This window comes from Typopeltis vanoorti, chromosome 4 (genome assembly GCF_054136105.1).
Source record: "Typopeltis vanoorti isolate ZY-2024b chromosome 4, IOZ_Tvanoo_1.0, whole genome shotgun sequence".
In the NCBI taxonomy this organism is placed as follows: domain Eukaryota; kingdom Metazoa; phylum Arthropoda; class Arachnida; order Uropygi; family Thelyphonidae; genus Typopeltis; species Typopeltis vanoorti.
This window is the reverse complement of record NC_143552.1, coordinates 41,097,279-41,112,163: the sequence shown is the minus strand read 5'-3', so window position 1 is coordinate 41,112,163 and position 14,885 is coordinate 41,097,279. Positions and strand designations below refer to the sequence as shown.

The 14,885-nt window shown below is 36.2% G+C and overlaps 1 protein-coding gene across 4 annotated transcripts in view; it reads left to right on the top strand.

The window, feature by feature from the left end:
* The window catches only part of Abp1 (Actin binding protein 1), a 282,412-nt gene that overhangs the window by 146,225 nt on the left and 121,302 nt on the right, over window positions 1–14,885 (top strand). For all 4 annotated transcript variants that reach the window (XM_090391759.1, XM_090391757.1, XM_090391756.1 and 1 more), the window contains one exon: window positions 14,035–14,121. In XM_090391759.1, the coding sequence (XP_090247885.1) occupies window positions 14,035–14,121 (87 nt within the window). The remainder of the gene's footprint in view (window positions 1–14,034; window positions 14,122–14,885) is intronic.

Genomic DNA, 14,885 nt, shown 5'->3' with positions numbered 1-14,885 from the left:
AAAATACATGAATTTGACCTCTATGATCTGGTGTAATACCACCATGGGATAATAAAAACTTGCATAACCATCATTGACAGAGCTAAGTCTGACTTTGAAAGAGCCAAATGTAGAAAACTTGCTTACACCACACTAATGGTAGTCATGCCTTCTGGACTTTTGCAAATGCTGTAATGCACAACTTCTGTCCATTTATATTTCCACCTCTCTGTCACCCATAAGGTAATATTGCACCATCACCTATAAAGAGGTGACTAACCTTCTGGCATCATTCTTCTCATCCAGCTCCTGCATAAATGATTGTTAATTTACCATCATCATCATCAAATTCCTGCCATGTACTCTCAAGGGGTGTACAGGATATGATAGTACTACATGAAAAATTTACATCATTACTAACTTCCTATCTACCTTTTTCCTCCAAATCAGTCTGTTACTTGTCAAGACCCCAACATTACCAGATCTTATATTTCTATCGTCTAAGGCACTTTGTACCGTATCAATCCACCTATATCTTGGTCTTCCTCTGGGTCGTTTTCCTGCCAACTTGGCAGAGAACACTTGTTTTGCTAATCTTTCTTCGCCCATTCTGTTTAAGTGACCATACCACCTGAGATTAGCTCTGCTAACGCATTCCTGGATGCTGACAATGTCAAGTTCTTTCCTAATATCCTCGTTTTTAATATGATATTGCCATTGATGCCATCTGTTCACGCCTATAATTTTTCTCAGTACTCTCATATCTGCGGTTTATAGTCTTTGATCAAGTGTTTTACTTCTGACCCAGCTCTCAGATCCATAAGTTAAAACTGGTTTGAACACTGTCTTGTATACAGCTAATTTAGTGTTCTGACTAATTTCTCTCTTATTCCATATGAATTTATTCAATTGACTTCCCACCATACCAGCTTTGCTGATTCTGTTGTCTATTTCTATATTTAATTTACCATCTTCAGTAAAAATCATGCCAAAGTAGCTGAAATGTTTTACTTGTTCCACAGGTTCTCCATTCACAACACAGTTGACATTTTCAATGATTCTGCCTATTTTCATTGTCTTTGTCTTTTTAATGCTGACCTTCATACCATATCTATTACAACAGTCATTCAATTTAGTCAGAGAATCTTGCAGACTTGTAGCAGATTTATTTAGAAGTATAACATCACCCACATAAAGCAAAAAAAAGCTGACATTAACATCTCCAATTTTGATATTATGTTTAATACCACTTTCCTTCATAATGTGATCCATATAGATAATGAATAACAGAGGGGATAATGTACATCCTTGTCTCACACCTGATTTAACATTAAACCATCTTCCTGTACTTCCTTCAATTCTAACTGCTGACTTACAACTCAAATAAAGGCTAAGTATTGCTTGATATAATACCCCATTGACACCATATAACTGTAGCGTATTGAATAGCTTCTCTCTTGGCACCTTGTCATATGCCTTTTCCAAATCGACAAAACTTAAATACAGATCTTTGTTATGTTCCCATGATTTCTTCACTATTTGTCATAAAGTGAAGATCTGATCCTGACAGCCTCTATTTGACCTGAATCCAGCTTGTTCTTCACCAAGCTTTTCTTCCACAATTCTTCTCAACAGTTTCTCAAGTATACTTGCATATATCTTATCAGGAACACTCAATAGGGATATACCTCTGTAATTCTCACAATCAGTTTTATTTCCCTTTTTATATATAGGTACTACGAGAGCTCTACTCCAATCATTGGGAATTCATCCCTCTGTCCAGTCATTCTTAACTATGCAGTGCAGCCACTGTAAGACTTTTATACCACCATACTTCAGCATTTCTGGCCGAATATCATCTAGTCCTGCTGCCTTTTCACGTTTCAAGCCTTTGATGGCTTTTTCTACTTCAAGTATGGATATGTATTTCTGACTGCATGCCTGGTCAGTGTTTCTTATTACTGTGCTGTCATCACTGCTTGTTTCATTTAGGAAATTTTCAAAGTAATTACTCTATACTTCGAGGATATCTTTTTCTCCCGTTTTCATTTCACCTTTATCATCTCTAACACCTTTTACAGCACTCTTTCCTCCATTCGTAAGCTTCTTCAACAACCTCCAGAATATTTTGCCACCTTCTTGATATTTATTTTCTATGTTCTTGCCAAAGTCCTCCCATGACTTTTGATTAGCTAGTTTTACACAGTGTTTAGCTTTCTTACATTTGTCTCTGTATTCTCTAAGAGCACAAGCTGACTTATTTGACAGGAACTTTTGATATGTTTTCTTCTTTTCCTTCACTGCCTCTTTAACTTCCTGTGTCCACCATGGAGTTCTGATTTTTCTATCCTTGCAGACAACCTCACCACATGCCTCTCTGGCTGAATCAATCAGGGTTTTCTTCAGAGCTTACCACTGAATCTCCAAGGTTTGGTTCCTGTTCTTAAACTCTTTCATTTTTCCTTCAATAATCTTTGTGTATTTTAGTCTACAGTTCACATCTGAGAGCTGCTCAACTTTTATTCGCTTTAAAACTTTCTTACATGTCATTCTTTTCAATATGAAATTCAATTTTATCCTGCTCAAGACTAAATAATGATCACTTCCAATTTCAAATCATCTGTACATGCTGGTGTTCTGCACCAGGGAGAAAACATCACTATCAACAATAACATAGTCAATGAGACTTTTCTTATTCCTTGCCTCTTCTCTCCATGTGAATTTGTGCACATTTTTATGTTGGAACATGGTGTTAGTAATAACCAGTCCATGTCCTGAGCAGAAATCCAACAGATATTTGCCATTATTATTAGCAGAAATCCAACAGATATTTGCCATTATTATTAGCTTTGCTCTTTTCTCCAAATTTTCCCAAAACATTTTTGTATGTCTGACAATCACTTCATTCTCTGCTATTTAGATCCCCAACAAGGACCAACGTTTCCTTTTTCACTGTGTCAGTAGGTTTCTCTAGTGCCTCAAAAAATTTCTCCACCTTAGTAGAACCTTCTGTGGGACCATAGGCACAAATAAGTCTCATTGTCCAGTTCCCTCTTCTGATATTTGCCCAAATCACTCTACTTGAGACTGCCTGCCATTCAAGAAGATGAGCCTCATATTTTGTGTTGAATACTATAGCTACTCCTTGTTTTCCTTGATTGTCATTGCCTGAATATAACATTTTGTATTTATTGCTCCGAAAGATCTCACCAGTTTTTGTCTTTTTTGTTTCAGTCACCCCTATTATGTCGATCTGGTACTTATATAATTCCTCCGCTAGCTCCATTTCTTTGCCATTCAGGTTTCTTATGTTGATAGTATTGATCTTTAACTCTGGTGATGTTGAGTTGGGAGTGCTTTCAGATTTGTTCCAGTAGCTGACTTTTTACTGTTTGCCCTGGTTCCCTGGCGAAAACAACCGCCGCTTGTGTAAACGGGCGATACCCCAGCCAGCATGAAATTTTGCCATGTTGTACCATCATTTTGTATTTTGGTTTAACCAATAGGAATACAATTTGGTCGGCTAAATCCCAAATTGCCAGCCAATCTCCTCGTTTGTTCAGTATCCAGGTAGATACCCAAGAGGGTGCACCACGAGAAGGTGAGGATTGGACATTAGGTCAGAAGCCCTGGTCGGTTCTCTGCATTCCTTTAAAGGCTATCTGGAGATCTCCTCTCAGTTATACAGTTTTCACCCTTAAGCACCCCTCCTTCATTAAACATCACATCCCCTCTTGCAGCCTTTCACCAAAAAACATGAGAAGAATGTTGAATAACCTGGATACCAAAATGACTTCTGATCCTGATGGTATTTTACCAATTGTGCTCAAGAAATGCATTCCTGAACTAATACCTATCTTTATCATCTCTGGACCATATTATACTCAGCTAGCATCCACCCTATATCATGGATGCTAGCCCATATACAATGAATTCCAGTAATAGGCAATAAGTGTTTATCATCAAACTCTCATCTTGTTACTCTCACCGTGGTGTTGTCAGAAGTAATGGAGAAGATCAACAGCGAACTTCTGGCTTCTCAGAAAATCTGTTTGCCTCCCTTTGTAATTGAATTATCAGTTTTCTCTGTTCAGATTTTCTGATTAATGCATGTGCACCCCAACCCTTCCTTTTTCTTGTATGCATAAATGATCTTTCATTGAACTCAAATCTTGTCCACAGTTTCACTGATGAAAGCACTCTCCTTTCACCCTACTCATACAACAAACCTTTTGGTGTTCAAACATCTCATGCTTCAAGATCATCTACTATAGGTTCCCTAAACTATGCTATTCTTCATTGGAATAATAATAACCTAGTCACCTTCATAGCTTCCAAAGTGCATTTTGTCTTTTCTTGAAGAAGACCTTAGTTATTTTTTTCTCACTTTTGATAATGCCCTGAGTCATCTGTGACCATCTATGAGACAGTGGCTGCTCTCTTCAGCCACTACCTCATAGATAGTCAGTTTCCTCGTGTCTCTTAAACAGATGTTTCCATGAATGCTGTTCAGCAGAACCGGCACATTTTTGACCTTCCTATATTTTTGTTAAACCTATAGTGACATGAGCATTGACTACCCAATATTCTTTTATAGTTGTTTTCTCCCAATTCCTCTGCTATCTGCATTGGGCTAAAGCTGTGTCGATAAGATAATTTTCCTAAAGATAGCCATCTCTTAAGCAGTATGAGAAATGACCATCCCCTCACCTCTAAAAAAAACGTTGGCAACACAGATAATGCAGGTACATTAAAGGATAATGATCTGTTTACAGTTTCTTGGTATTATACTTTCATTCATCTTTCATACTGTCAGCCTTAGTTCTGTGAAACAATCTTCCCTTAAAGTATTTCCCAAAGGCACTAGCTCTTGAAAAAGAACATCAACTACTCTTGACCCCTGTCCACATATGGCAGTTCTTTGCTATAGACTTTGTGGCCTCTCGTGTGGAAACGATGTGCGTGTGTGTGATATTTAAAAAAAAAATAATAAATTAAAACAGTTAAATACCATGTAAACAATCTAGTTCTCCTATGTGTATCTATTATTATTATTATTTTTAATATAAATTCTTCAAACAAGAAGTCAAAACCTACACACACGAAGAGTGTTATGTTGGAATCAAGTGATTAAGGAAAAAGGAACCTGTTAATGTATTTTTTGAACAGCTGGATGTTGTTATTGTCCTTGGGGGAAATGGTATAAAGAAGGCTGTTCCAAAAAAAAAAACAGAGGTAGATGAAATTTAAAGAGGATTATGAGAAGTTGGTGTGATTTGTATGAAGCTGAACAGTAAATGGATATTGAGGCTAGCATGTCGCTTCTGTTTTTAAAATATTTATAGGAAAATGGAGAAATTATGGTGGTCAGTTTTCAGGTAGCACCCACAGCAATACCTAGGATAAATAACTACTATAAAAAAGTATCTGTTACATCACATAGGCAAAACAGAACATTAATGAGAAAGTAATTGGAGTGCCTTAGATGGTAACAATCCATTAAGCTGGCATCTGTCTTATGGATAACATCATGCATCTTTATGAAATTCCTTGGTTTATCTTTCACTGGAGACTGAAGATGATATAAATGTAGGCTGATCATATGTACCAATTTGAACGGACAGTCCCGTTTTTTCATATTTCCTGGCTGTCCTGTCGTTTTAATAAAAATGTTCATTTTGTCCCAGTTTTTAATAAAAACTATAAATATACTTTAATATTGGTCAGTCATAAATTATTTATAACCTATAATTGTATACAATATCATGGATACCAGTAATTTGTATAACCATGGAGTTGCATTGTTTGATACTCGGTATCGATATCTGCCGCAATTTATTCAGAGAAAATAAAAACATACATGTTGGCAACACTTGTTCATCTTGTTCATCTCAGATGCAGCATCTGTTTTGCTATAGCGTTTTTGTATTGCTTGTATGCCAACCAGTGACTTTGTTATTCAATACCAGTGGTTTAAATTTAATATTTTTTAAAGTTTTAAGTCTTAATTTTTAAAGCTTTAAGTCTATCCTTGCAACAAAGAGGCGAAACTGCAGTTTTAATGACTATCTCTAGAAAGAATTAAAATTTATTAAACTGGACAAGCTGTGCAGTGATGGAGCAAAAGTGGTATGCCAACATTGTAATCTCTATTTTTCCGTTGCTCATGAAGGCAAAAGTGACATCGACCAACATCTATGTAGCCAGAAACATAAGGATGCTGAAAAGACTCTGGCTTCAGTTGAAAACATTAGCTCATTTATAGTGAGACGTGATGGTGATAGTGAAAGCGATAAAACACCAGCAAGTAAAGCTCTTGTTGCTTATCATACTGTGCATCATGGCCAAAGTTTTCACGCAAATGACTGCTTGTCGATATTGATAAATACAATTTATGAACCAAAATTTTCTTCAACATGTACTAGATCAGAAGCAATAATTACTGCCATATCACCATACATTTTGAGTGAAGTAATAGAGGATTTGAATAAAACAAAAAGCATTACAGTCAGTTTAGATACATCAAACAAAAAAATGTCATCAGACTTTTTCCAATGGTTGTGCAGTACTTTTTGCCAAATTGTGATGTTAAAGACAAAATTATAGATTTATTTCCTTACCTGGTGAAACACATGACCTACAGTGAGATGGGAGAAACCATAGTGGTTCCCTCTGTCTGTTTGTAAATTTTGTTCTTCCAAGAAAAATAACCAGAATTGATGGAAATGGAAAAGAGATCTAAGATATCAGAAGGAAAAACGTTTTTCAAGAGTGTTAAGTTATCATTTAAGGGAATATTGGTAAACAGTGAAGTGATGTCAAAGCTTAACAATATACACTATCTACCAATAATTTTCTGGACACTTGAGCAATTTACAGTTGATACCAACCAGCAGGCAAATCTTAATATCAGGTATGTCCACTTTTGGCTATGATCACCACCTGGACCCTTTCAGGGAAGCTTTTCACCAATGTGCAGCAGACATCTGGTGGAATTTGTCTCCATTCCTCCATCAAAGCAGAACTGAGTTCAGCAACAGATGATTGAGAACATGCTGCTCTGGACCTCCATCACCGCTCAAATTCGTTCCACTGGTGTTTCGATGAGGTTGAAGTCGGTTGTTAAACAACTGTCCTGGCCTGCAGGACAGTTGTTTAACAAGCATCTCTTTATGTTATATCATTCCATAACAGCTGCAGCTTTGTGACATGGGGCATTTTGTCTTGGTAGTAAACACAGGTCCAATTCCATAAAAACTCCACTTGATATCCTGATTATCTAGGATATCAAGATTATTGAGCTGCCTTCATGGAACTAAGGATAATGACCAATGGTCCCACTCCAAACCAACTGAATGCACCCTACATATTACTCCTCCACCTCCTGACTTTACTGTGGGTATCGACACACTGTGGTATGGTTCGCCCACCGTTTGTAGGTCTATCCTTGGAATTTTGACAAGAATAGTCAATTCATGCTGAAGGGCGGAAAGAAATGAAGGATATACGAATTGGTCACCAACATGCGAAATCATGTGCTTTCTTGTTTGTCGCTGTACTAGTACTAGCTTGATTTTTGTTGTCGCTTTTTTTGCATTTTTTTTTATTATTAATTTGTATGATGGATCCACTACAGTCAACAAGTTCTGTTGTTAAACGTTTCAGTAGCTCTTGCAAAAGAATATTGAATAATGTGCTGACATTCTGCGAAAAAGAATCGTCAGAAGGCCGTCTCCTTGTTTCCCTTTCTCAAGTCATAAAACGTGCAAGTGCAATTGCAGGCATATCAGGGTCAAATGTTAAAAGAATTCGTAGGGAATCAAAAGGTGAAGATAAGCCAAAATTTAAATCACCTAAAAAAGCGCCAGAGAAAGAAACCATCGAAACCGTAGCTTTGAATGATTTTATTGTAGACATTATAAGAAGAACTATTATTCTTATGTCTTAGAACGAATATTCTTCTTAGAACGAATTTTACTTGGTCGAGAAAAGAGTGCCAACTGTTAAGAAATTGATTACTGTTCTTAAAGAAAAAATTAATTTTCTTTGGAAAAGAGAAACTTTAAGGAAAATACTTCATGAAATTGGATTTAGTTTTAAAAGTCCCAGAATAAAAGGAAACTTATCATGGAATGAAGTGACATTGTTTTATCTAGAATGCAGTATTTGAGAGTAATAAGACGTTTCAGGGAGGAGAAAAGACCGATTGTGTATCTAGATGAAACTTGGATTGATAGTTATTTAACTTATGGAAAATGTTGGCAGTCTAAAGAAGAATGTGGAGTGTTACAAACTGGAAATGCCTCGCGGCGCATAATAATTTTGTGTGCAGGTGGAGAAATGGGTTAATTACCGAATTCAAACTTACTATACAAAGCCAATTCAACTATTGGAGATTACCATGGGCAAATGAATTCTATGATCTTCGAAAAGTGGGCAGAAGTAAAACTGATTCCAAACCTTCCTAAAAATGCTGTTGTTATAATTGATAACACTTCATATCACTCTATTCGATTAAACAAAGTTCCAAATTGGTCTAATAAGAAGCAAGTTCTTATGGATTGGCTCTCTGCAAATAACATTTCTCATTCCCCAGATATACGAAAAATTGAATTGCTTAATTTGGTCAAAAGAAAGTCGCCCACAACTAAACTATTAAATTCGACACAATGCTCAAAGAGCATGGATTTCTAGCTTTGAGGCTACCACCATATCATTGCGATATTAATGCTATTGAGTATGTTTGGGCAGAAGTGAAAAGTTTCATTCGCCATCGCAACGTAACTGGGGATGTTGACATGTCGAAACTTTTTAAGCTTTCAGAACAGGTGATTGAAAGTATTACAGTTCAAAACTGGGGAAAATATTGCTCTCATGTCACCTCATTGGAAAATATGTATTGGGACAGAGACGGAATTATGCGAACCTTTGGTGTGAAGAATTATGCGAACCTTTGGTGATCAGTTTAAGTGAAAGTGATGGCGATTCGGACACCGATTCAGATGACTCTGAAGATTAAAAGGATTTGACAATGGTATTTTTTTCCAACATTTTTTTTGTATGGGTTTGTTAAAAGAGTCAAGTCATAAATAATTAATCAGTTTAGGACATTAAAGTGTCTCAGTTCTCTCAACTGTAAGTTTAGAATATCTAAGTTCATTTGAAAAAATTTCTGTTTTTCTGTATAATTATTTTTATTTTATAGAAAACTTTCTTAAAAATAAACTTAGTTACATTTTTGTTTTATGCTATACCTTTTTTATTTTTGTTAATACTCTACGTACATTTTTCCAACTGTTATACAAGCAAAATAGTTACACTTTAAAAACAGCAATGTTCGTAAAAGAAAAGCTAAATTTTCTGACCTGTAATAATAAACAAACTCATCCCAGAAGACAGATTGATTACCCTATTATCGGAATGGATTCTCCTTTTTCTGACATGCGCAGAAGTGTCAAGGGATCTCTAATCGGTGGGCGAACTATAACAAGCATTCACCAGGCTGCTTCCACATCCACACCCTGCTATCAGACTTGAAACAGGTGATCTTGACTCATCACTCCACACCTCTATTTTCCACTGGTCAATTGTCCAGTTCACATGCTCTTTCCACCAGGCCAGACGATCCGCCTTGTTCATTGTCATGGTGTTCGGCTTGTCTGCTGCTCTTCTGTAGAAACCCAGTAAATGGAGTTCTTTTTGTACAGTGTTAGGACTCACCATGGTGTTATGGGTGCTCTGGAACTCTCATGATGGATGGGTCTCATCCTGTGTCACCCGTTTTAACACCCTCCTGTCCCTGTTAGTCATTTTTGGCAGCTTCCCTGGGTATTTTCCTGCACTACTGATGCCAGAATGTCTCCATTTGTTGATCACATTGCCAACCGTTGATTTTGGATGCTCCAGTTGAGCAGCAATGGCACATATGGACATGCCACCAATGTGACAGCCCACGATGACACCTCTCTTGAAGTCACTGAGTTCATGTTGTGTTACCTTACCACCTGTATTCAGCTGCTGTGATAAAATACTGCTTCCTGCTATCTGTCCACTGGTTTTTATGTTATTAAAAATCTGGAATGTTTATTAATAACATAAAAACAGGGGTGTCCGGACAGTTATTGGAAGATAGTGTATCTATATTATTTAAAGTTAATTTTTAATCAAGGTTTTAAAATTGATGGGTTTTTTTTATATAGGATGTAAGTCCAGTGAGGGGGGGGGGAATAAGAGAGTTAGCCAGCTTTTGACAATTTGTCAAAATTGTCAAAAGCTGGCTTTGTAGCATGGAGTATCAGTGCAATCTACTTTGGTGTTAGGGAGGAATTAGTCTTTTGGATTTATAGGTAAACCATTTATCCGGGGAGGGTGAGGACAAAAACCAAAGGGTTTGAGTTTTTTTTGTAATGTCTGGCACCAGGATGATACCTTTTGAAGTAAGTTTTTTAATTTTTTAACTTGCATTTTTGTGAGATGTAGGTAGTGTGATCTCAAAGAGTAATATCCATTTTTTGATTATATTCTGTGGCATTACCTTATCCACTCTAGTGATGACACTAGTTTTTTCTTTCTGTAACTTTCTGAGAGTAGCGAGGTGACCAGAAGATAAATTTCTTTTGGTGCAATGGCCGAGGTTTAGGGCTCTGACGGGCTGTTCATTGAGACTTTTTGAAGATAAATTTACAACTATATGGAGCAGTTGAATTTGTGAATGTGATTTAGATTTACACAAAATGTTATACTTTTTTGATGTGCTTATTTTTTTATTTTTTGGAATTCTTTTTTGTGCGAAAGCTTCTGAGATGTCTGAGAGAATGGACCAAAGTTCAGGATTGAGTATCGTAGAGAGCTCAGATTGTATCAAACCAATGGTGGAGTTTATCTTGGAGAAACTGGTGCACTTTGCATCGATCTGCTCTCCTAGTAGTGCAAGGCCGGCACATTTGTGTATACAGAGTGCTTTTTTTTTTTTTTTTTACTGGAATTTGATTTTTAGTTTAATACAGTTAGGTATCACTGTTGTGTCCTGACATCTTTTTAGAAAGCCGGTTGATTTAATTGCCTGGATAAACATAGTTTTGATTTACCTTATTGTCTTACTTTGCATGCTATTTCTTTGCCATGAATGATTAGAATCAGATTGTTAGGGTTTAATTGCTGGGAGGACATCATGTTGGAGGTTTAATGGAATAATTCTTGAAGATGTCTTAGTGACTGAGACATCTTCAGTGATTACAAATACAAAAAACTATTTGTTTCTCCCTGCATTTCACAATCCTCTCAACATACAGATTACAGTAATGCTATTACTAGTCACCATACTTGGATCACCTATGGGGGGGGGGGCTTAAACTTGAAAAAAATGTAATCTCTGTAATCTGTCAGTGTGTTTGAAGTTAGCTGCCTTTGTCTGCTCTCCTAAAAAATCAGTTCCATGTGTATACAGGATTTTTGTATCCTGTATACATGAAAGATCTGCTAACATCCATCTTCAGCAACACAAAAAAGATATTTATAACTGCAATCATGACCATTCAGGTCTAGCTGACCATGTGCCTTGTACATCCTGCGCAGAATCAAATGTGCGTGTGTTGGGGGAATACTAAGCTTCACTGCAGCAAATTCAAACATGACATGCTTTGGAATCAGCAGCAGATTAATTTAAAAAAAAAAAAAAAAAAAAACCAATAAATATGGTTATGTGAAACTTCCCAAGATTTGGGAAATGGTAATTCTTAAAACTTCCTGCCCAACAACCATAAATGCTTAACAGCACCCACAGAGGGTGTCCCTCTTAGGACTTTAGGCTCACAGTTAAATATTTTTATAATAAATTTAGTTTAATCCTTTATCCAAGTGTGAGCAAACAAAGTTTGCGCCTGAAAATATCTTCAGGACTAAATATGGTGTTGTACTACCTTACTGGGGTAAGGTAGGTGTTGTGCTACCTTACTGGGATAAGGTAGCACAACACTGGGCAACTCACAGCAAAGGTGGACCAAGCTACCATCACTCCTATTCCAGTATCTCCCGTAATGCAAAACACATCTCCTTGCAGATATGTGTAATATTGTGCATTAAGGGATTGACCACTATCCAGACTAGTTTCGACCTTTATTGAGGTCTCTTCAGTGGGTAAGCAATGGTAGTAAGTGGTGGTGGTGGTAGTAATAACCCAGTGGTGGTAAGCATTGGTAACCAGGCAGAAGCAATAGCGAGGTCATCTCTACCTATAGGAATTGCCAAAAGGTGTGCCACCTTTTTTTTTTTTTATTAAATTAATCTGGATTTAGAGAAAGATGTTGAAAGTTTATTTTTCACTTGGTTAGACTATAATAAATTTAGTTTAATCCGTGTGAGCAAACAAAGTTTGCCTGAAAATATCTTCAGGACTGAATATTGTGTTGTACTACCGTACTGGGGTAACTCATAAATTTACGGAAGTGTCACGGATATGAACTTTCCCAAATTGGCAATATGGATGAGATGCCCATGTACTTCGATATGCCTGGGAATCTAACAGTAAACTCAGTTGATGAAAAGGGGTGTCCTCATAAAAACAACGGGACATGAAAAAACACATTTTACCGTTGTTCTAGCATGCATGGCAGATGGAACCAAATTAAAGTCGACAGTGATATTTAAAAGGAAGAAAATTCCGAAGCATATGAAATTTCCACCAGGTGTAATTGTTCACGCCAATCAGAAAGGTTGGATGGATGAAGAAGGTGTACAATTGTGGCTGGATCAAGTATGGAACGTACGTCCAGGTAGCTTGTTACGTCAACAAAGCATGCTAGTCTGAGATATGTTCCGGGTGCATTTAACAGAGGCAAGCAAAGAGAAAGCACGTGAACTATGTACAGACCTAGCAGTCATGCCGGGTGGTCTAACTTCCGTTTTGCAGCTGCTTGATGTCAGCCTGAATAAGCCATTTAAAGATCACTTATGTGAAAAATGGAGAGAATGGATGTCATCTGGTTTGGTGAAGACGACAAAGGGTGAGAATTTTCAGAAGCCTGAGATCACCCTAGTCACCAGCTGGGTTAAAGAAGCATGGGATTTGATACCATCTGAAATGATTCAACGCTCATTTCTTAAATGTGGAATAAGTAATTCAATGGATGATTCTGAAGATCATGTCATATACGAAAGCGAGGATGACGCACAACAAATTGGAGAGCATGAAGACGATGACAACTGCTACGCTGATGACGCAATTCCTACAGATGAATTTATAAATGAAATGTTTGACCACTCAAAAGATGAAGAATTTAAAGGATTTTGACATTTTGTTTTAAAATAAATATTTCTTTTGTTAATTCGTCTTGTATTTTGACATTTTGTTTTAAAATAAATATTTCTTTTGTTAATTCGTCTTGTATTTTGACATTTTGTTTTAAAATAAATATTTCTTTTGTTAATTCGTCTTGTATTTTGACATTTTGTTTTTAAATAAATATTTCTTTCGTTAATTCGTATTGTATTATTTATAATGTTATGGAACAAGATTAACAGATCGCATTATACATGAACATGGCATTTTAGAGCTAGTTTTCAAACAAAATTTCTAGTTCGCGTTATACGTGGATCGCATTATACGCGATAATATATGGTACATTAATTTAAGCAGAAATTATATATATCCCTGTACGATTTCAGTTACATTGTATATTGTTTTAAAACATTTTGGCAAACAGGATTATGATTATCTTCATCATAAACCTCTTGGCTGAACCACATTTAATCTAGTTGAATAATTTTTTAAATAGTTTTTATTAAGGATATTAACTTCTGCGTTTTCAATAGTATTGAGAAGTGCCATTGTGCTCATCTTGAGGCTGTCTCTGATAGTTTTTACATCCACTGATCTCTATGCTGGAAAGCTTTACTTTTTTAATTTTTCCATTCACTCTTGCAACTCTAATTTTTTTGTTCTTCACTCTTATTTATTGCTTTGCTATTTTAAATCAATATTTTCTGTAAAAAAATCACCAGAATAATTTTAGTGGACAGAATGAGATTTTTTCCTAATCGGATTTTTTTTTTACCTAGGAAGAAGAAAAGTTGCGCATTGAACAGGAGAGGAAAAAAGCTGAACATGAAAGGACAAAACTAGAACGGGAAAGGAAAGAAAGGGAGGTACTGAGTTTGTTTGTCCTGTGAGATTGTTGCTTTCAGTTATGGAATTAATCTAATTATAAATTACAGTAATGACATAAACACAGATTACAATTATCTGTACCTTGGTCTTTTTTTTTTTTTGACCTCGAAGTGGGACACAAGAATTTGTCTCATAGTTCCTTTTTATCCAAAGGGCATGGTGGACTCAGGAAGTTAAAGAGACACTCAAAGAAAAGAAGAAAGCACATTGAAAGTTACTGTCAAGTAAATCAGCTTATTTTCTTAGAAAATACAAAGAAAAATGTAAGAAAGCAAATCACTGTAAAACTAGCTAAACTAAAATCATGGAAAGACTTGGGTAAGAACATGGAAAATAAATATCAGGAATGTGGCAAAATGTTCTGGAGATTATTGAAAAAGCTTAGAAATGGAGAAAAAGAGTACTGTAAAAGGAATCAAGAATGATACAGGTAGCATGAAAACTGAAGCTAAAGATATTCTAGATGTCTGGAGTCAATATTTTGAAAGAACTGCTTAATGAAACGAATAGTGTCAGTATGGTGGTAGAAAACATTCAACAGGAATGGGTTCAGGAATTCATATCCATACTTGAAGTAGAAAAAATAAATCATCGAAAACCTTGAAATGTGTAAAGGCAGCTGGAATAGATATCTGATGAGAAATGCTCAGATACAAAGTTTTATACAAAGGTATAAAAGTTTTACACTGGCTGCATTTCATTATTCAGAAGGCCTGGTCTGAGGGTTGAATTCTAGATGATT